Genomic DNA, 23,419 nt, shown 5'->3' with positions numbered 1-23,419 from the left:
ACTGCTGCGAGCACTTATTTATTATAATACATTATTATTTTGATAGCTTGTTAAGATGATGGTGAAATAACTGCAGATCTGTAGCAGATAAACGTTATCGTTTTTTTGGCAAATTATGGCTTAAATCTTTTCTGGATCATAGATTACGCCAAACTTTTACATACATTTACAACTGGCCTTATATACATTCATATATACAAATTAGCCAATTATGAAATATGAATACTGTGTCACTTTTGATTTGATTTGTCTTGTCTATATAAAGGGGAAAATATCTGTTGCATAGTATCATCGAAGTAGCTTCTTACTTCCAAGCATAATATTTACTATGTTCCAAGTCGTAGCACCGAGGGTATGCCAGCATACTTCAGGCAAAGTCAGGACAAGCAAAACCGAGCCAAGTCTTTGTGCTCAAATTCCGATGTCGTCTGATTTCACAAATTCCATGAAAATCCTTCCCTCAGGATGCACTTGCTACACTGGTAACTCGATATGGGTATGACACAGCGAAAACTGGTGTTTCAACTATTTTCAGGATTACAATAAGAATTTAAAATTTTTGCGGGCATTCTGGAAACTGCATCGATTATGTCACACAGGGTGAAAGGCTGAGTAAGACACATTGTAGAAATAAGGTAAGAGACAATTTGAAATTTCCATATAATAAACTACGTGAAACACTCCGTATAAAATAACAGCAGATAAATGTAAACAGTAATCACAATGCGAAGCACCGCGGCGTAGAACATTCAGAATTAGGCGAACACACAGTCCTTATGTAGATGGCGGTAAGGTTGAAATTAACAACATACGATTGTTTTGATTTAGCAAAATAAAAACATTGCCTAAAAGCATGTTTCATTTCATTTTGAATAATTCAGGCCCACGCATTAAATGTTTTCCAAACATTTAAAACAAAAACTTAAGTTGCCACTTAACTTTTCGAAAACGTTTTTATAAGTAGGAGATTTTGCACTAAAGACAATTCATTTAAACCACGTGTTTAATTAATTTTTCATAAATCTTTCTTCAAAAATTAAATCATATTTCTACCTAAAAACGTAAGCTTCTAACAGTGATAGACCTCTTAAAACTCCAAAATGCCATTATTAATCCCATCGTAGTTATTGTCGAAGATCTGTGTTTGTAGTAACATAACTTCTCATCTGCAAATCGAGGTGCTTATCTCATGCTAGGGTAGATAAAATCTATTGATATTTTACATCAAGATTTAATGCATAAAACTCATAGAAAAAAAATTAAGAATGAAAATAAAATAGAAGGAAAACACAGTCTAATTAAGGACGACTACTCCAAGTCAGCTAAGCGGCAACTTGCAAGAAACTCGCCTCGAATTACCAATCGGCATATTGGACATATACGAGTATGTACAATTAATTATCGCTGGACAATGGTTACACACTATTTTAGTTGTTTTGACTCACTGTTTATTCTGATTAACCTCGGGAAAACGATGGAAAATTTGAACAAATTAGGATGATTGCAGGAAATTTCGGCAAAGAAACAAAATAGTAGCCCAATAACAAACTGATAAGTAGGTGGTACTGCCTTCAAAACTAAACTCAGGCAATATTCTCGTAAGCACTACCGTGTTCAATGTTCAATCCCAGGCAGCTTTAGATCATTGTTTCAGTCACGAGAAACGTAGTTCAGCGAACATCATTACCTACAACCTTTATTTTCCACGATTTTTCCGTCAGAGCCTTAATGTATTATTTTCTATGAAATAAAACTAGTATGTCAGTTCTGTTATCACAATCGGATTTTGTACGAGTTAATCTACATATTCAGAGTTGCAATCTTCCCGGCACGCGGAATCACAACATTATAGCAAATGCTAGTGTTTATAAGGGCGGTTAAAATAGTATTTCCATTCAAAATAGCAGGTGCACAGAAAAAGATATATACTTTTAATAACATTGTTTACATTATTAATAAAATATCTAAAAAGGGAAAGGAGAGTTTCTAAATGGCGGAATGAAAAGATCTTTCACCTCGAAACTTGGCACGTTTATATATTTACTTAAAAAAGGCATTATTTTAAGCACATGTTGACATGTGCACCGATTCATTGTTACGCGGATGACAGTACAGTTCATGATAGCTTTTTTTTTGACAAGCCCCCAAAGGGCACATAAACTCCAACGGCTCGGAGGGCTTTGAAGCAGAGAATGGACGGTTATCTCGAGAGTATTTCCTCCTGGGGTAAAAATAATCTCGTCGAATTTAATGTTTCAAAGACCCAATCCTGTCTGATTACGTCTAAAAGGGATCCAAATGATAATCTAGTCTCCTTCAACGGAAGCAATCTTCCGAACAGGCCTTCCATTGATATGCTTGGTGTAACTATAAGTGACCAGCTCAGGTACGGGGGCTCCATCGAAGCCAGAGTAAAGTTGGCCTCTCAGAAGCTGGGCGTACTGTACAGGGCCCGCAGATACTTTAATAGTACACAACTGCTGACCCTGTACAAATCGCAAGTGCGCCCTACTGTCGAATTCGGCAGCCATCTCTGGTCCGGAGCCCCTAAATACCTGAAAAAAACCCTTGACTCTGTGCAGAAACGGGCGGTCCGTTTGATAGATTCCCCAATCGTAACAGACGGACTGCAATCTTTAGAGCACAGGCGTCAGGTAGGTATGCTGTTCTTGTTCTATCGGTATTACAATGGAAGATGCTCTGAGGAACTAGCGTCATTGATCCCTTCGGCACCGGTGCGTAGTCGGGATACACGCCAAACGCGCGCCCAACATTTGTACACGGTTGACATTTGTCACATGAGAATGGGTCGCTTCTACGATTCGTTCTTAAGTTCAACAGCTCGGCTGTGGAATGAACTGCCGGCCTCTGTGTTTCCTCCCTTCTACAACATGGGACTCTTCAAGACCCATGTTCACTCCTTCCTCTCCACAAATATTTCATAAAGGGGGCTGATCTTTGGGGATGCTGTGTGGAGGGTACACAGCATCCCCAAAGATGACATAGGCCCTGAGGGAAATTATTTTCTTCATGGCCTCCTGATCAAAAAAAATCATTTTTTCTTTGATCGATTATACACAGGTACTGTGCGTTCAAACGCTGTTTGCTTTTGAAGTTTTATTCTACATATTACATTTTTTCATCTACTTATATTTTATAATTTGCTACCGGTTGCAACACGTCCGTGTCATTCACAAGCATTAAAAAAGTAAATAGTTATATTTAATAGTCACCGTGGTGGAGGGGCAGAGTTTTCGACAATAATCCAGAGCAAATCGCGGCCCAAGTAATAAGACACATTTGACGGCCTCCGTGGTGGAGGGGCAGAGCTTTCGACATTAATCATTTAAACGAATATAAGGTATATTTGCGGGACTTTCCAAAGCGAAAGATATTCTCATTATCGCCCTAGTGTAATACTACCATTTAGAATTGAAACGTCGCTTAAAATGGCTTAAGCCGTTTTAGGTGTTTTATGTGAATAGCCAGGTGTTTCAAAACCTTACTCGCTTCCATCTCCTTCCCCTCTCCACTACCTTTAGCCTCACTACATACCTCAATTGGGGTGGCATAGTCTCACTGGCTCCAGGCGGTTGGAAGCAGTCGGAACTCTTGCAGTATTCACATAGAAAGGTGGGGGTATTGGGGTGGTGATTTAGAGGGGGAGGGCGGGAGGAATCAAAATAAGAAAAGATGATAAATAAAGAAGATTATCAAGGTACTATAATTTTGTTAACTATGTTCATTTTTGATTAATTTAATTTATAACTCCATTCAATTATAATTATTTATTAATTATAAAAAAAGTAACAAATGTTTGAAGAGATAAACGAAAATTACTTATGGCAGGTTTACTATTTCTTCTATTGCAATGCAACACACTGTTCGACAAAAGACGTGTCTAAGTTTCGTTGTCGCTGGGTGAATTTACCTTGAACCGCAGGTTAAGCCAGCACTGTTTCCGTATTTTACACTGCGGGTTGGGTTCAAGCTACCACCAAGTGCAGCGAGCAGCAGGGTGGATTTGAATGCAAGAGAGCAAGAAGGGTACAGGGTGCAGCGGTTGCCAAGGGTAGTCTGTTGATCTGTGTCTCTAGCAGAGATGTGTTTAGCGCGAAAACACGTAATAATATTATTTGAAATGCAAATGACGTTGTCCTATTTACAAGTTTGGCCGTTTAATATAAAGCAGGTTTGTTTGTGGGATAAGATTGTGTCTGGGGAGTTTCTTGTCGTTTAAATTTATGCATAAAGATATTAGATTTAAAACACAAAACATCGTTAATTTAGTGAATCGACCATTTAGTGTTTTGCGTACCCATTTTAATTTAACTAACTGACCATCGTGCAATGTTTAATAAGGAGTAGGCAGAGGGGTGGAACGCCACATATCATTGTCACACGTCCTTTCTTTACTAACACTTACATAATATACTCATCGACTCTCAACACGTTTCAACTATTGACTTTGATTCATATAATCCTGCCATTTCTTGCGGTGGCCTCCTCGATCTCCTATTCCATCCATCTGCTTATATATTCTCCTGACACTCCCTTTCGTGCATCCGCTCTACACGTCCAAAACACCTAAGAAATCCTAGCATAAACACTATTTATATCAGAAATGCATTATTTTCGGGCTTCGTTTATATGGTTGTGTACGTGTAGGTGCATGGTTTTATAAATAGTATATTATCCATACGTCTCAGGTATTTCATGTCCATCGGGTTTAGTTTACATTCGTCCATCCTGGCCACAGCCACCGACTGACAGCTGAGTTCTTATACCGGGGTTGGTATAAGAACTCAACATAGTGACATTAAATGCTATACTAAATCAACTGCTTTTTAAATATAGGTAATGAGAAGAACCTATTAATTCGTACTTTATTTTTCTTCGTTGAAAACTCCAGGAAAATGATTTTTTACCGTAATTACACACAGGAGTCCCACAGGAAAACAATTTCCCTCGAGGCCTACTTCATCTTTGGGGATGCTGCGTGAAGGGTCTTTTTGAGAAAAGGAAGGAACGAAAATGGGTCTTAAAGAGACCAATGTTGTAAGAGAGAGAGATAAAACATAGAGATCGGCAAATCGTTCCACAGCCGAGCTGTTGGGACTTGTAGATAAATAATCGTAGAAATGATCCGTTTTCATGTGACAAATGTGAACCGTGTACAAATATTAGGCTCGCATTTGACGTATTTCCTGATACAATGCACAAGTACTAAATTAGTGTTCAATGATGCTATTTCTTCAGAGCATCTTCCGGAGAGTCAAGGGTTTTGCATTTGTACATATCGCTGAGAATCAGATCCACTACGATCATAGTGCAGACAATGACAACGTAGATACAATTTGGTTAAGTTTTTAGATTCTCACGGCCAAAAGCATTTTTGTTGTTTGTTTTTGGGGTGTTATGCCGTGTTGCGCTAACTCCTTCTTTAGCCGACGTTTCGGACAGCGTTGCAGTGTCCATCATCATACACATCTTCGGATCTACCGGATCTGCCCTGATGATGCCCTGTTTACTTGAAAAATTAAATAAAACTTTATTTAGTAATTGTAATAGGTACTTACTGAAAGCTAGCAGCGACTACCTATTAATTCGTATGGCGACAAAGAAATAAATATCTCCCGACCACAGAAAAGTTTCTATGCCCTGCAAGTATTGACTTCAATTTCACGATACCACTCAGTGCCACGCAGCCTTAGTCAATACGAGAAGAGAATAATGATAATAAACAAACCGACAAAACAACCAGCAGCCCTGACCGGCCCTAGATAGCCCACGGTGCAACAACAACCCACAAACAAGTAGTGCACGGTACGTGGGCTCGCTGCGCCGGCGGCCACGGTACGTGGATGCAATATCGGAGCAGGTATCGTGCAAGGTACATATCAACTGCACTTGGCTGTTTGCTTTGCGAGGACTACGTGAATTAGGATAAACGTGATTTATTGATATGTAGGGAATGCAATACGCCCACGATGAATGTTGATAGACATACTGTGTGGTAGAGTGCACAAATACATGTACCTACTAACTGCATGCAGCCCGCAACCCCCAAGAGAGGAATACATATGCGTTGGGAGCGTTAACTCATTTCAGTACATATAATTAATAAATGTTAAATTGACGAACGATAAAAAAAGTATATATCGTGAATTATTTTATATCAGCACATTGAAGATTACATCAGCCGTAATTTTTCCTTACCAATAATTGACTCCCCTAAATTCAAAGTTGATCCAACTCTTGTACTGCTCTCCATATTAAAAATTGTTTTTAGTTACGTTTGCTCATTGAAAATACATAATGCTAAAATCGCCTTTCCTTTCCCAACTATTAAAACGATTGCCAATAATGGCAATAATACACTTAAGTTGAAGTGTAAAAGCTAGAAATATATGCATATTTTAAAAAACTTCATCGCAAAATAACACAGGTAGAGGCAATGCTGGTGTCAGGGATCCAGTCAGAAGAATGTGCGAATCACTTAATCAGAATGAAAACTTCAAGGATTCTGACTTATTTTTTGATACACGCACTACTTTTAGTAGAAAAATAAAGACTGTTTTCCTACAAAGTTCAAAGTAAACAACTTAGACATACTTCGTTTAAATATATATATTTTTTTAATTTCTGTTTAACATTGTTTATCTATTAATGTATATATTTTTTTGGTATACCCTCTAATTTTTTTCAAAAATAATTTGTAAATTCTTATAAGGATATTGCGCGTTTCTTTCATATCTCTATTTGTAAAATAATATTCTTATAAAATATTTGTATATGTTTTTAATTGCTGTTTTAGTCAATTCGTGAGAAATAGTTTGGATGCAGATGAATTCTCTAGTTGATGTTTTGTATATTCTTGTCAATTGATATCTGTATCTGTTTTTTTTCGATAATAAAAAAAAAAATAAATAAAAAAAAAAAAAATGTTTGGTAAAATAAAGCTTTAACCAATAATCAAAAAATACTATTTTTATTGAGACCAGTATGCACGCATAACAGAAACAGTGCCCCAAAAATCTCCAAGAGGGTTTTTAAAACAACGACCACTAGATATAAAAAAAGCAACAAGAATGTTTAATTTATCCTTACCTTATCTCTCAGCATATCCCGAACCCTGGTGGAGTGCGCCCTGGACCTATGGAGCTCCAGCTGAAGGGACAGGCAACGATCCTGCCAGTTGGGCGGGGGCTCGCCGCCCGAATCCCCCGCTCCAGCAACCCCCAACTGCGGAGCACCTAGCAAGCCCTGAGACGGCCTGAAAGAAATACCATTGATTAGAATGGATTGATTGAGATTGACCTTTGATTGAACCGAACTGTGTTGTCTCTCCTCTAGCCTCAAGAAAAATGAACATTCTAAATGAAAAGTAACTAACTAACTAACCATCATGCCGTTTCTCCGCAGGGGTAGGCAGAGAGGACGGACCGCCAAACAACTCGGTCTTGGCACAGACTCCTTGCCTCATTCACATTCATACATCGTATCATACATACTCTTCTATTGTTCTGACTCTTGACATGGCCCGACTCAAGTATCTGATTCACTTGGTCGTGCCATATCTTCCTCGGGCGTCCCCTACTTCTGCTACCATTCACTTTTTTTATTTTTTTTTATTTTTATTTAGTTACTTTTTTAAATAATTAGGTACATTTTTGTATGGCACATGAAATAAAATATATATATAAAATTAAAACAGATCATTGAAGTCCTCCTCACTAGGAGATCCTGTGCTGAGGGGGACTATATATGTTGGTATACGTTTTCAGCAACTAAGATGATGTTTTAAGTATATTAGCTAGTTCTTCTTCCGATATTTCCTTAAGCCAAGATTTGATGTCCTTAATGTAGTTATTTTTCGTTTTCCTTTGTTTGATGTTGAGAGGGAGTTTATTATATAATTTAGTTGCTAAAAATTCAGAGTTTCTTTGTCCAAAGGTAGAATTACATTTAGGAATATTTAGCATGTCTGTTTGCTTGGCTCTGGTTTTATGATCGTGAGAGGGGTTTGCCTCTGGTTTATTTTTTAAGTGATGAACTAGAATATTTTTAGCATAGATTTTTTGTAAACTTGGAACATCAAACAGATTAAAAATATCAGTAGTTGGCGTCCTTACGGGGAGCTTTAATATGGTCTTTATGATCCAATTTTGAGTTTTCTTTAGTAGTTTAATATGGTTTGATGATGCTGAGCCCCATCCTATTATTCCATATTCCAGTAGAGAGTGGCATAGAGCATAATATACTCTCTTTAGATCTGTAGTTGACAAGATATTTCGTAATTTTTTGAAGAAATAGATGAGTTTTGTTAGCTTTTTTGAGGTTCCTTCGATGTGTGCATCCCAATGAAGTTTGTCGTCAGTTACGATCCCAAGATATTTAATTGTTTTAGTTTGGACTATATGCGGGCAAGAACATTGCGGATATTTGTTTAGACATTCATGTAATTTGAGTGTATGCTCATTCGTTGGTTGACCTCTTTTGGTTTTAGAGAAAGTTAGATATTTAGTTTTACTCACATTTAATGTAAGGGAGTTTGCTTTTAACCAGTTTTGAAGTACAGTCAGACCTTGCTCCGCTTTTTTATGTGTGCTTGTCCAATTTTGTTCATAGAATATAATGACAGTGTCATCTGCAAAGCTCATTATGTCTCCTTCAATGGGAAGACTCATAAGGTCATTAATATAAATGAGAAATAGTATTGGACCCAATACGCTTCCTTGAGGGACACCGTACTTGATTGATAGAGTTTCGCTACTTTTATTACCAATTTGTACATACTGCTCTCTTCCAGTTAAGTAACTTTTAATTAGATTTAGAGTTGTTTGTGTTATTCAATTTTTTTTTTAATTTAAAAAATAGTATTTCATGGTCAATTGTATCAAAAGCTTTTTGAAGGTCAATAAAAACTGCCAAGCAGTTTTTACCTTCATCCAGTTTTTTTATAATTGTATTTGTTACTTTAGCTATAGCATCACTAGTACCCAGGTTTTCCCTAAAACCGTATTGCGTCGTTGATAATATTTTATTTTCATCCAAAAATTTAACCATTTGTTTTTTTATTACTTTTTCCAATATTTTCGATAGTGTAGGTAATAGACTAATTGTTCGATAGTTAGATATATCATTTTTGGGACCGCTTTTGTATATTGGAATAATCGTAGCAACTTTAAGACGTGTGGGAAAAATACCTTTTCTTATTGAAAGATTTACAAGGTACGTCAGTGGGTAGATTAGCTCATTTAGTAGATATTTAATTGCTCTGTTTGATATCAGTTCATTTCCCGATGAGGTATTTGTGTTTAGGGAGGCTATGGTATTTCTTATATCTTCACTTGTTATCTTGACTATGTTAAGGGAGTTTTCTTGATTGACATTTTCATTCCACACTGTTTTTTCGGCAGTAAATGAAGATTGTTTGATTTTATTCGCTAAGTTCGAGCCTATATTGCAAAAATAGTTGTTTGCAAAGTCGAGAATTTTTTCTGGATGTTCTGCAAAAGATGTTGGTATCCTGTCAATGTTTAATTCTTTAATTTTTTTAACATTGTGCGAGGCTTTAGCGTTTGTAATTTCTTTCTTCATATGAAGCGGTTACTTTGTGATGTGACATTATAATTTAAAATTAAACAATAACTTTGTAAACATCACTTATAGGTAAATACTTAATGTCGACCGGGTTTCGCTACAACCGTAGCTTCATCAGGACAGTATAATACTAAACCTAAACATCTAAAATATAAATTAACATGTGTTGATGTCACGGTAAGTAGACGGTCTGAGCTACAGTGGAAGAGGTAGGGATAGGTGGGAGATTGAGATGCGAGTGCTCTTTGTCAATAGGGAACAATCTGAGTATAGGGCTTTTATTTAGGTTTATTTGGTTGTTGATGACTTTGGTATTGACGTTTTTGGCTTTCCTTAACTCTAGCGCCTCTAAGTTATCCAACCTAAGGCCTATTCCGTTTTTATGCAATAGACTGACGCCAGTGTTTTTGTCAAACGTATGGTTGGTTGATATGAGATGATTTGCGAATTCGGAGAACCCATTACTATTTAAGTATCTCAGGTGTTCTTTGACTCGCGTGTTGATATTACGTGCTGTTTTGCCTATGTAAAACGCGGGACAGTCACTACATTGCAGTGAGTAAATACCTGAATGATTTAACCGATGTTCTTTGTCCTTAACGTTCATCAAAAATTTACCTATACTATTGTTAGTGTAAAAAGTTTGTAATTTCGTTTATAATCTGCCAGAATTTCCGGGAATCATTATTACATTCCTCGATTTTCTTTTTATAGAATGCTTCTTTAGCATAACGGATTACATTTTTACAAATGTTACGATATCTTTTGTAGAAGCGATGTAAATGGATATCATAGGGGTGGTTTCTTACTTTTCTGTGGAGTTCGTCTCTTTTCCTGATTGAGTTGATAATGTTCTGACTAATCCAGGGTTTAATATAAATATTTTTATGAGATATCTTTTTTTCTGTCGTTATGGTGTTTGATAGAATAATGTTCTGAGTAAAGTCAATAAAATAATTCCAAGCAGTATCAGTATCATCATTGCCAAGAAGGTTTGACCAGTCAGCAATTTGTAGCTCGATTTTAACGTTTTCCCAATTTGTTTCAGACTTTGCTATGACAGATTTCTTTTTTTGATTTATATATGTATTTTTATTATTAATAGATAGAAGTATTGTGTAGTGATCAGTCAGTGTAGAAGGGTAAATAATGGTTTGAGTTAATTTATCAGTTTTACTAAAAATATGATCAATGCATGATTTGCTTTCATTGCATACTCGTGTAGGTTCATCAACCAGGCTTTTAAAACCATGGTGAGCTAGTGTATGTATGTAATCATATTTTTTTGGATTTCCATTTTCCAGGATATCAATATTTATATCTCCGATAGTAAATACATTCTTAGTTTTTTTGAGTAAGTTAAGCTCAAAATGTAAGGAGTTTAAGAATGGCTCCAGATTTTTTGTAGAAAGTGATCTATATATTGCGAGAACTGTTATATCCTTACCAATTGATATCCTTAGACGGTTTGCGTTATTAATATTGATCTCTCTGATTTATTTGCATCGTATATTCTCCTTACACTCCTTTCTTCGCTCATTCGCTCTACGTGCCCAAACCATCTAAGCGTCCCTTTTTTGATCTTACTAATTACTCTTACATCAGCCTTGCACTTTATGTTATGCTGTGCAGGGACAGTCAGGGGCGATTCAAAAAAAGCCTCCTACATAATATACACAAATGATTTTTTAAGTCATGATACAATAAATTAATTGTGAATTATACTTAATATGTAGTTTATAGTAACGTAGGTATTACATTTCTGTGTGACCAACCGATCTTTTTTTCCCTAAATTTGAATTAAATACAGTCATGGCTGAATTACCAATACTCTTGAGTACTACGTTCCTTTCTATTGAATTTCTTATTTTTTGAAACTAATAGATAAACAGTTTCCGGGGTGTCGGAAAACGTAATTTTTAAGGATCTAAACCAATAAAAGTGTTTATTCACCGAACACATACATTAAAACAAGGAAAGTTTTAAAACATCCACAATAAGTGAGTAATTCATAAGTTATTACGGAAATAAGACAAACGATAGCCGTGGGTAGCTAGCAGCTAGCAGCTACTGATAAACCTGACTTTGTTATTTAAGTAAAACGTCTTCCTTTACCTTTCCTAGTGGGCCAAGAAACACGGAATCCATTAAATAAACTTTATCTGCAAATTATTATCTCGGAAATAAATTGGCCGCCCTTCTTTGCAGGGATTTGCCGTTTTCGGGATATTTTCCATTTTCAGAATAAAACCTTCCGTCTAAACGGCGAAACCTTATGGAAGGAGATAAAGATAATTCTGGCAGGACGAAAACGGTTTCATATTGAAGGTAGCAGATATAGAATAAAAAAAATAAGGGTGGATATCGTCGCCTGGACTGGATAGGTACAGTTTTTTTCTGAGAAACCTTCTGTTTTATTAAATTTCCCAGTAATGCCGAAATGAAAAGGATCAGAAGAAAAATGCCTCAGACGTGAAGGTTCTGACAGCTAGAATGTCCGTGGGTCTTTTAGAGATACTCTATTAGTAAAAAAACGGAATGAATTCATGAGGCAGGAAGGAAACATGTTGATCGGTAGTTGATGTTATTTATGGTATATTTTTAATAAAAGAACATTGTGCTCTTTTGTTGACGCCAAAGGGAAATATCTAACCTAGAGGAAAGGAACCTTCAATTAAGAAATTATGGAACAAAATGAACATTAACTATGAAATCCCTAAATCTGTTTGCCTGAAGCGAATAAACTGACGTATAGTGACCTTTCTACTATGGGCTATAAGTTTTCGAAATATCCATTTTCCTGCTAAAAAATAAAATAATATAACATAATCAAAATCTACGCCAAAGCAGGGTAGTAAAGATTAGTACTGATTTTAGAAAACATGATACAAGATTCTGTTAGATTTCAGTACCTAATGTTAATAATTATGATATAATTAAGCGATTGACCAATAACAACATGTAATCAGTTTTGATCCCTGTCTATGATATTAACATTTATTGTCGCTGAATATATTTTACATCAATTATTAAAAAATGGCTCATTCCAGTAACTTATCATGCTAAATCTGTTAATGTCACAACTAAGGTGCCATAAATCTGTTTTGCTATGCGTCGTCAATTTCGTAATACACCCAAAATTGGCGCATAAATCATCTGAGCACTTAAGCATAGACGAAAAAATATTAACATAAGGTTAAAGAAAAGCTTTTTGGCTGGACAAAACGGGTGATTTTTTTGTCGACACGATTTTCAATTTTACTAAAAAAAATCACTTTTCCGCATGTTTATAATATAGTTAATACTGCTTCAACAATGAATATGATAAAAACACATTTATAATATAAAAGTAAATAATTACCTCGGTGGTGGTATGGGGGCGCCCTCCCTGGGCCGCCGTGGCAGCAGCATGGGGCTGTTGGGTGTGGACGCTGATTGGCCAGCCATCTCCGTGAGCCGAGAAAGCGGATCAAAGATCTGCGAGAGCCGTCGCGCGCGCTCGTCCGCCATCTTTTTTCGATTATATTTACTACAATATTTACACTATTTTAAGGCGCGAAAATAACTTTTTCCCATTTTTATAACATATTTTTAAAAAATCACTTATAATTATGATAACGAATTAGGTAAAATTTTAGATTGGTTAGTCCGAATAAAATATTGCAAATAGCTTATTTTTAAGATGAGAAGAGATTCTGAATGAGGTTCCAATGAGTGGAGCATTTTCGTCAGTTGCAAATTAGTGTCTTTATATCACACGCGTGTTAATCCCAGCATTTTTTGAGATGCATTTAAGAATACATCAAACGGACGATAATTTCTAAAAGAAGTGAAGAAAAATTATTTACTATTCACTACTAATTTACGTTGTTTGAAATTTTGTTAATCTATGTTGCACATTGTATTAGTTGCTTGTTGCACAACAATAATATAATCCGCTGTGCCAACACCAATACTTAATGCATTACAAAATAATAATACAACAAAATTAACACAATAAGGCTATGGAAATGCACACGAATGCAAGCAACAACTGAACTTTGTAATAAATAAACATTTAAAAAAAATAATTATCTGATTGTTCTAAATTTCGTGACATTTTACTAAAATCTTATATTAAATAACCCCCTCCCCTTCACCTTTTCTATTTCAGTCACTTTTTCAAAGACTGGAAGCGAAAGGGTTCTACTGAATTTTATTTACAAAACAGTTTTCAATTGATTACACAGAGGTCTTATTGGTTTCCTCGAAGAATGGAGGAGTGTTCCGTCCTAACAGAATCATGCGATCCAATTTGTGGTGAAAGAGTAAATAATGCCTCTAAGGGGGAAACACTTGATAGCAAATAGAATTTGAGGAACATTCAGGAATATTAATATAAACTTCAAAGTTGGAGAGAAAGAAAATAGTGTGGGCGAAATGTTATTAGGAAACCAATGGACTTGCAATTTTGAAACGAGATTTACTTTCAATCAATCGATAATCCGATATTTTTAAATCTTTTTGCCTTTATATTTTCAATACGAAAGACACAATTCTATATAGTTTGAATATATTTACTATACAAAATTATAGATAAATGAATTATATATTTTCAGTATTTTTTTAATGTGTGTATCGTTTAGAATTGAGACTGAACTAAACTAATCGATTGTTTGGATTAAAAGTATTTATTTATTGATGAAAATTTATATAAAAAGGCACACGATAAAATAATTTTCACAACACCATTTTGGTTTCCGAAACCATAACAAGCTTTTTAAGCCCGAGGAAATTAACGCGATACTTTATAAGTTTACTTTTATGAAAGCGTAACTTTAACCACATAATGAAATTGTTTTTAAAAAATAAATAATCGATGTAATAAATATTCGTGATGTGGGTCAAAATCGAACTTGCAATTATTTCAAACGAACTAAGTTCACATTATTTGAGGCACTTAATAACATCCAATGATTATATCATAAACTTTTAAACTTCGAACGATTAAGTCAATGCACACATTTGAAACGATTTAAAAATCGAACCCGGTGCACATAAAATTTTAATTTCGAACCCGGTGCACATTAGAATTTGAATAACGAAATCGATGCACATTAATTTAAATTGCGAATTCGGCGCACGTTAAAAGCTCGAATTCTGTGTAGATTTTAGTCACATTTAAACTCCGGACGATTTCATAATTGAAGCGTGTCTAGTTCTTGTCTACCTGGCGACGTTGGGCACAATGGCTGCCGGTTTTGGCGGGAGTTGTCGGCTTCGCTTGTCACGAGGTGGAAACTCGAGGATGTGACCATTTTAGAATCTGAAACAGAAAGAAAAGACACATATGAGTGATGGGCGTATGAAAGGAAGGTAATCCGTAAGTCATCGCCGTTCGGCGGAGCATACAGCGCGGGGATAATGAGAATGAGTCGTCCTTTGATATGGAAAGCGTAGATAGGATATTGTGGTAAAGAGAACATACTGCAATGCCATAGTGCACAAAGGGACATAGCAACATCATGAAAGGTTGTACAAATGAATTCAAATAATTTGACGAATTAAGCGAAGGTTTTACTTGTTATCTGGGTTACTTCAAACATCATAATATGCATTTATTTACTAATTAATAAACGCCCTTTTTGAGTATTTCCGTGCAAAAATAATAATAAACATAAATAAAGTCAAAGGGAGAGAAAAAAATTACTTTGTGGTAAAAATTGTGATTTTTAGGGTGTTGTTGGTTTGGTTTCATTTGATTAATATAAAATAAATGAAAAACATTGACAAAAACCAAAACAAACAACATACCCAATCTTTACTCGGAATAGTAATGATAATAATATTACATTTGTATAGCTCAGTTTTCTGGTATTTCACTCCAAGTGCGATTTACTATGATAAACTTAAAAATAATAATTAAGTATTCAGTGGTCTAATTTTTAAAATTACTTCCACAGTGCTGAATAATGATGAGTATAACAGTGCTATTGTGGCACAGGACAAAACAACAACTTTTAAATTACATATAAAGCAGGAAGCAGTTTATGTTCAGAAAAAAACATTTTGAGTAGACATTAAACCGAAACGAGACAATTAACGGAAGCCTAGGAAAACCGCAATTTATGATTTTTGAAATTGTTGCGTATTTAAAGCCCGTATAAATTTAGCCAAATTAGTAAGAGCTAAGTGAATTTTATTCCAAATGAGCTGGCCAGTTAAACGAACGAAAGAGCGATTGTAGTAAACGGCTCAATGTTTATTTATTTATTTATTTATTAATCTTAAGTTAGCTCACATCTTCGTGTGTGCTAATAGTTTTATACGAAATATAAATGTGATCTAGAAAGTTCGATTAGACGATTAGAAGGTAACAACAAGATAGAATCATAGAAGGTAACCTTAGAGTTAGCTGCCTATCTATGTAAGGGAAGTATATTATAGCCAGATATTATAAGCAATATAAACTAACGAGGTATCTAGATATATCAAATTTAATAGTCTTTCGTATTGTTGAAAATCTTTTTTTTCTGGCGGAGAGTAGGTTTTATTAATTTTATTGAAGGGACAATCTATACATTATTGTATCTATGAATCCCACCAGTTCGGTTTCTAAAAGAGCGGTGCTGCCTTTGAGATAATAAATACTTTGTTTACATGTGTGGATGCAGCAGGGACACGTGTTTGGATTTGTTGAATGTTAATTACGGGACTCGATGTCACAGGCGATTATTGTTATGAATCCTGACAAGTCATTGGACGTTGCCAACTCAATGTGGCAATTATAACCGATGAATTTTAGTTGAGTTACTATTGATGTGGAAAATACAACAAACCATCGATTGAAGTGAATTTCATAAAATAAACAGAACATTTAAACAGAATCGCCCTAAGAAACGATTAATTTTGTGGTTATTTTGTGACTTCTCAACAACTCCCAACGAGTTCGAATGCAGCTCATTTCAAGAAGGACAGTGACATGAAAGCATTTAATTAAACCAATTCACTGTGATAATAACGAGCCCACGATGAAAGACAAATGGCATAACTCTCACTGTTTATATATATTGTATAGCCTGTGTTCATTTAATAGGCGGCCATTAAATCCACACAATAAATAAAACCAGTTCTGCCAGGCAAGTATAATAATATTATATATAGATTGATAGGTGAGCCGACACAGGAAGTAGGTTATATATAATGGTATAGAGGTGACGCCATATCCGGCGCCGTAACGCTCGGTGACGTTAATTGCCGACGTCGAATAGTAGGGCGCCGCGACGCTTGATGTCGCTTTAAAACCTCGCAGCGGGTGATCTTGCGCCAAAAGGAATATGTTGATACGGTTTAATGTGGAGAGTATTAATAACTGTAGAACTCATCCCGTAGGATTGTACTACGATTTAAGGGGTACTGTGATTAATATTCAAGTAATAATCTGAATAAATAAGAATAAATTCGAGAACTACACAATGAATAGTTTTTTTCGAGTAAATCATATGTAAATAAATGAGTAATTTTCTAACGACTGACCTCGTTTTAATGCTTGAGTATTTTTTTATTGTCATAGGAAGTATTGTAAAAACGAGGAAGTCCGAAAGTAATTATTTTTTGTTTTCTATGCTCTCCACCAGCTGTAAGTCCATTTAATGTAAAACTGATGATTTCGCTAAAATAAATAATAATTTAAATAAAACAAATATTTTTAGATAATATTATTAAAATAATAATATTAGATTTGTTAGATTTTTACGTATTACGCACAGTACTTCCCCTGCCTTCTATTTTCTTCAGCATCTGGTCACATTATTCCACATATTGAGGGTTGCATAATCCTACTGGCCCTGGGCAGTTTTGTATCCCATAGAGAAGAAATATATCTATCATGAACCGCGCGAATGCATATTAGACAGGGAAAAATAAAAGTGAAAAACAGAAACTTCTAATAATATATATAATGAAGGCGTGGTCCAAGTATGGAATGAATACGAATCTTATACAGGCAAATGCGTCTCTGTATGAGGGAAGCATTACATGTATTAGGGTGAACGATGGTTTTATGGGATGGTTTGATATAGCAAAAAGTATTAAGCAAGGCTGCGTAAAGTCACCGTGATTATTCAATTTATACATGGATAATTGTAAGAAAGAATTGAAAGAGGTGGGATTGGGCGCGAATTAGAGAAATCTGAAAGTATGTTGCTTGTTGCTTGCTGATGACCACATCATCAGCTGATTGTTAACAATATGGAAGATCTACAGTCTCTCGTATCTAGAATGAACGAAGTACGTATGAATAATGAGTTAATGGTGAATTAAAGTAAGTCTAAAGACACAGTGTTTGAAAGAGAGAGTACTAAAACAGTCTGCAATATAGTTGTGAATGATGAATTCTTGGAGCAGGTGGATGAGTTTGTGTATTTGGGAAGTACGTTTACGAGAGATGGGAAGGCCGACAGAGATATTGAAAGAAGAATAAATGCAGGTAACTCCATTAATGGAGGGCTGAACGCGGTTAACGCTAGCAAAAAATTGTCCAAAGAAGCGAAGCTAGCAGTCCACAATAGAGTGCTGGTACCTACCAGGATTTATGGCAGTGAGGATTAATGGAACTAGCAGAGCAAGGATAAAAGACTGAATGCTGTAGAAATGATATCCCTGAGGCATATGTGTGTTAATACCATGTATGATCGTGTGAGAAATGTGGAGATCCGCAAAGAATGCAAGGCTGATGTAAGCGTAATAAGTAAGATGAATAAAGGGACGCTTAGATGGTTTGGGCATGTGGAGCGAATGAACGAAGAAATAAGTGTAAGGAGAAAATATGACGCAAATGTGAATGTTAGAAGAAGTCGAGGACGCCCGAGGAAGACATGGCACGATCAAGTGAATCAAATACTTGAGTCGGCCATGTCAAGAGTCAGAATAATAGAAGATAATGTATGAGACGATGAATTAATGTGAATGAGGCAAGGAGTGTGTGCCAAGACCGAGTTGTTTGCCGGTCTGTCCTCTCTGCCTACCCCTGCGGAAAACGACGTGATGGTCAGTTAGATAGTTAAGACTTAATAAACAATCATAATAGTTTTAATAGTGGTGATAATGAAAGGGACAATGGTGTACTTCTTCCCCAACGTAAGGGAAGGAAACGAGGGTGTAGAGCCGGAAGGAAGGTAAAATTAGTGAAAAATCTGCGGTTAGCACAAACCAGAAATTTGCGTCCACCTAAGTCTCTGAATGTTGCGGCTTGGAATGCGAGATCCATTGCTAATAAACACGAAGATATTGTGGATCTGATAAAGGGCAAAGATATTCATATTTTGGCGCTATCGGAGACTTGGCATGAGAATGCAGACTCATACTCCATCAAAACACTTCGGTCAAGCGGTTTCTCGGTGTATGAAGCTGCAAGACCGATCAAAACGGACACAAGCAACGTTAATTTTACAAATCACGGGGGGGTTGCAATTGTAGCGCAAAATGGTATTCGCTTAGACAGTATAGGAATACGTCAGGTGTATACCACTTTTGAGTTTGTCGGCTGCAAGGCTTCAGCTAATGGTGCATCCCTCGTGATAATTTCCATCTATCGTCCCGGGTCATGCACACCGACTGCAATTTTTTTCAATGAATTTAGATCTCTCCTAGAGTGCACCTCCAATTACAATTGCGACGTTGTTATTCTGGGAGATATAAATATTCACTTGGAAAAGAAAGCCAATCCCATGACTAAAAAATTTAATAAAATTCTGCGTGACTTCGGCTGCGACCAGTAGGTTAACTCACCTACTCATGATGCAGGAGGCACACTTGACGCAATAATTTCCCGGGTCGGTTTTCCTCCGAAAATCGTAGATGTTACGGACATTGGACTATCGGATCATCGTCTCGTCACATCCGTGTTTGCCTTCGATCCTCCAAAACTGGAGTTTAAATCTATTATCTCCAGAAATTGGAGAGAATTCGACTTCGAGACATTTTGCATCGAATCAAAAACCTCGCCTCTCTGTGATAAGGAAAAGTATTGCGAAATGCAGGTAGAAGAGTTAGTTACTCTCTATAATTCTACGCTACTGGCATTAATTGATAAAAATGCTCCTTTCACAGAAAAGATCTGCCGCATTAGAAATTGCAGTAAATGGTTCGATGTAGAATGTCTTCAAAGGAAAAGGGAAATGCGTAAATTGGAGAGGGCTTACAGACGGAACCCAACTCTCAGCAATCGGCAGCTTTGGATTGCAAAGCAAAAAGTGTATAAGGAAGAAGTGACGAAGAAAAAATCAAACTTTTGGTGTGACCAAATTGAGTCAGAAAAGGACCCTCGAAAGCTCTGGCAAAACATAAAGACTCTGTCTGGAGAGAGCAACATCAAGGTTGATTCCTCCCTTGAAGCAAACAGCCTCGCAACACACTTCAGAAATAAGGTTGAAAACATTCGGGCCCTCAGTGTAGTAGGATCGCCTTCTGTCGCAGCACCAAGTCCGCTCTCTGGTGACTTCACTACTTTTGCAGCTGTAACGGAAGAAGATGTCACGCGTGCTGTGATGTCTTGTCCTAATAAACAATGCACACAAGACCCCATACCTACCTGGCTCTTAAAGAAATGTCTTCCGGATATAACGCCTATAATTACCGCAATTATCCAGAAGTCACTAGTAAATTCACTTGTACCGGGAACCCTCAAAAAATCAATTATAACTCCGATTCTAAAAAAACAAAATCTTGATACAGACAATACGGATAATTACAGGCCAATATCTAACCTACCATTTCTGTCAAAACTGCTTGAGAAAATCGTTGCCAAACAATTGGTGGGGTACTTGAACTCGGCCGGTCTATTTGCCAAAAATCAATCTGCTTATCGACAGTTTCATTCAACGGAAACTGTCCTTTTGCGGGTAATTTCAGATTTGATCATCGGGATGGAAGCAGGTAAGTTGGGTTTGGTATCTGTTCTTGATATGAATGCGGCATTTGACACTGTAGATCATAGTATTTTATTAAATGTGCTTGAAACCGAATTTGGCGTTCGAGGTGATGTACTCCAATGGATGTCATCGTACCTGTCTGGACGAGTAGCTTCAGTAACTTTCAATAAATATACATCACCTGAAACTCCCATCGAATTTGGAGTTCCCCAGGGTTCTGTACTGGGTCCCATTCTCTTCATTCTATATACTAATCGTCTCGAACGACTCATTCACTCAGCTGGCTTTGAATCACAAGGCTACGCGGATGATCGTTTGATTTTCAAGTTTTGCTCCCCGGATGAAAAAGACGTCCTTAAAAACGAGGTGGTTAGTTTCATTGACACGGTTTCAAGTTGGATGTCTGTTAATAAACTCAAACTTAATCCGACAAAGACGGAATTTATTTGGATAGCTTCTCCTGGAAGACAAGCCCTCATCGACTCCAGTCCAATCCGTATTCAGAATACAAATATAATCCCTTCTACAGAAATAAAATTTCTAGGTTTCACTTTAGACAATTGTCTTTCTCTTGAATCGCAAATTTCAAAAACTGTAAGTGCTGGCTTTTTCCATCTAAGGCAGATAAAATCAATTAGGAGATGCCTTCCCTTTGATGGAGCAAAATCACTCATAAATTCGTTCGTTGTCTCACGTATGGACTATTGTAATAGTGCATATGCTGGCCTACCTAAAAAACAATTCAACAGAATCCAGTCCGTTTTCAATGCTGCGGCGAGAATGATTTTTGTTGAATCTAAGCATTGTCGTATAACCCCGCTTCTAAGGGATCGTCTTCATTGGCTTCGATGCCCTGAAAGAATAGAGTTCAAGATCTGCTTAATGACCTTCAAAGCATTGCAGGGAATGGCGCCAGCCTATATATCGGAATTATGTGTCCGACAAAACCTAAGCGATAGACAGCTTACTCTGAGGTCAGCAGATCTAGATGTTACCAATCGTTTAATCGAACTTTCTCGGTCAAATCGAGCTGTTTACTATGATCGCTCTTTTCGTGTAGCTGGCCCACTCATTTGGAATAAACTTCCCCCAGCCCTTACCAATATACAAAATTTGGCTGAATTTAAACGGGTTTTAAAAACAAAATTATTCAAAAAATCATATTTAATAATTTAAAATCATTTATATTCTCATGAATCTAAGCTTCTTTTTTAATATACTATAAAAAGCCAGGTTTTGAAGTTTTCCGGTAATTGTTTGGTTTCGGTTTCCTCCTTATTGTACTTTTATGTTTAATGTCCACCTATTATATAATATTTTAATGTTTTCCTGTTTTATATAATATTTTAATTTTAAAGTTTTTTTTCGTGCACTGTCACTGTCTTTTATTGTTGTCCTCTACTAAAATAGCACTGTTATTGTTAAATTTTATTCTCTGCTTTTGTGTAAACCGTTTATTCTTTATTTCATATTATGTAATTAATTTTTTTTAAAGGAACACAATAGGAAATTTTATTTTAAGTTTATTATAGTTAAGCGCACTTGAAGTGAAACAACACAAAACTGCGCTATATAAATGTAATGTTATTATTATATTATATTCAAGGTTTTATCCCGGAGATTTAATTAACTGCCTATTAAAAATGATATTTAAATTTCTTATCCTGGTCATGATTTATGAACCAATTGTTTAGTAAACGAATGTAGAAAAACTATAAATGAACTAGCGAGCTATAAATGAGCATCAAACAATAAAGAGTTGCCCACTTATATTCTATTCAAAGAAAACATAAATTTACCCATGGCACCTTTTTACAGAAGCCCATTAATTTAAGGCAAGAATCTTCCTACGATAAATTTCCTTAATACACAAAGATAAACTATCATTCAGGCACCCCTTTCAGGAACACGTACAGTCGATTTTCCTCCCAAAGCGTGCAACTCCGCAAAACACACTGAACTCCTTTCGCCTCTAAACCCTTGGATAAAAAATGGTCCGGTCATATTGGGACCATTCTGCTAAAGCAGTTTACTGCGCGGTTTATCTTAAATACAAGGGAGGCATTAAATCTGGAGGATTTAAATAAATAAAGAGATACACTAACAAGCAGGTGGCTTAAATTAAGAAAGGTGGCGACATTAAGCAACAACATGCATGCTCATACATTTATTTACTTAAGACGTTTACTAAAGGTACATTGACGGAATTGGATTTTATTTTCCGGTCCATGGTTCTAATTCCTGATTATTGAAAGACTAATAATTATTCCATGAAACTTCCTTTCACTTATGTGAAAATGATATTAAGGGCAACAAGTAATAACATTTTTACCATAGTAGTTACTATATACCAATTTATTTTTCTCTTAAGTTCACAAACAACAATTTCCTTCGTTCCGTTCACATTCATATTGGAATACTTGACACTGACTAGAACACTCCTTTGAGGTGATAAGCCATTTAAAAAAAAATGTGCATATTAAAAATGCGGCGGAATAGTTCAAAATTTTTCAGGTCATTAGTATATACTTAAATTACATATATCTTCTTCAAGCTCAAACTTTCTAGTAAAACTGTTTTTATGTGTAGTCACCTGCCAAGTAATGGTTTCTGTATTTGTTTAGATATACATAATAAGATAGAGCCTAGAAAGTAATGTTTGTACAGCGCAGGTGATGATATTCCACAGAAAAATAACGCTATACAAATAATCCAAAAAATAATATCTAAATTGAAACTTTCCTCGAGATGGTGATAGGTTTGAATAGTATTAATAATACAGTTGTCATAATAATAATTCACCCTTGAGATATTAATTCACACGGCGGTGAATTAATTCAAGTGGCGCTTTATGGATTATCTAAGTAGTAATAATTTAAATACCGCTGTTGCCATCATTTTAA

At 35.9% G+C, this 23,419-nt stretch overlaps 1 protein-coding gene across 6 annotated transcripts in view; it reads right to left on the bottom strand.

Moving 5' to 3' along the window:
• The window catches only part of LOC149415420 (uncharacterized protein CG43867), a 766,937-nt gene that overhangs the window by 439,848 nt on the left and 303,670 nt on the right, over positions 1–23,419 (bottom strand). For 5 of the 6 annotated variants that reach the window (XM_089642596.1, XM_089642600.1, XM_089642599.1 and 2 more), the window contains exons 4-6: positions 14,816–14,911; positions 12,968–13,426; positions 7,111–7,276 (exon numbers count right to left, since the gene is read on the bottom strand). In XM_089642596.1, the coding sequence (XP_089498722.1) occupies positions 7,111–7,276; positions 12,968–13,116 (315 nt within the window). In that variant the 5' untranslated portion in view covers positions 13,117–13,426; positions 14,816–14,911. The remainder of the gene's footprint in view (positions 1–7,110; positions 7,277–12,967; positions 13,427–14,815; positions 14,912–23,419) is intronic. The other variant, XM_089642597.1, reaches the window with a different exon arrangement.

Source organism: Hesperophylax consimilis, chromosome 18 (genome assembly GCF_061612785.1).
Source record: "Hesperophylax consimilis isolate HC1 chromosome 18, BYU_Hcon_1.0, whole genome shotgun sequence".
Classification (NCBI taxonomy): domain Eukaryota; kingdom Metazoa; phylum Arthropoda; class Insecta; order Trichoptera; family Limnephilidae; genus Hesperophylax; species Hesperophylax consimilis.
This window is presented reverse-complemented; position numbering and strand designations above follow the sequence as displayed.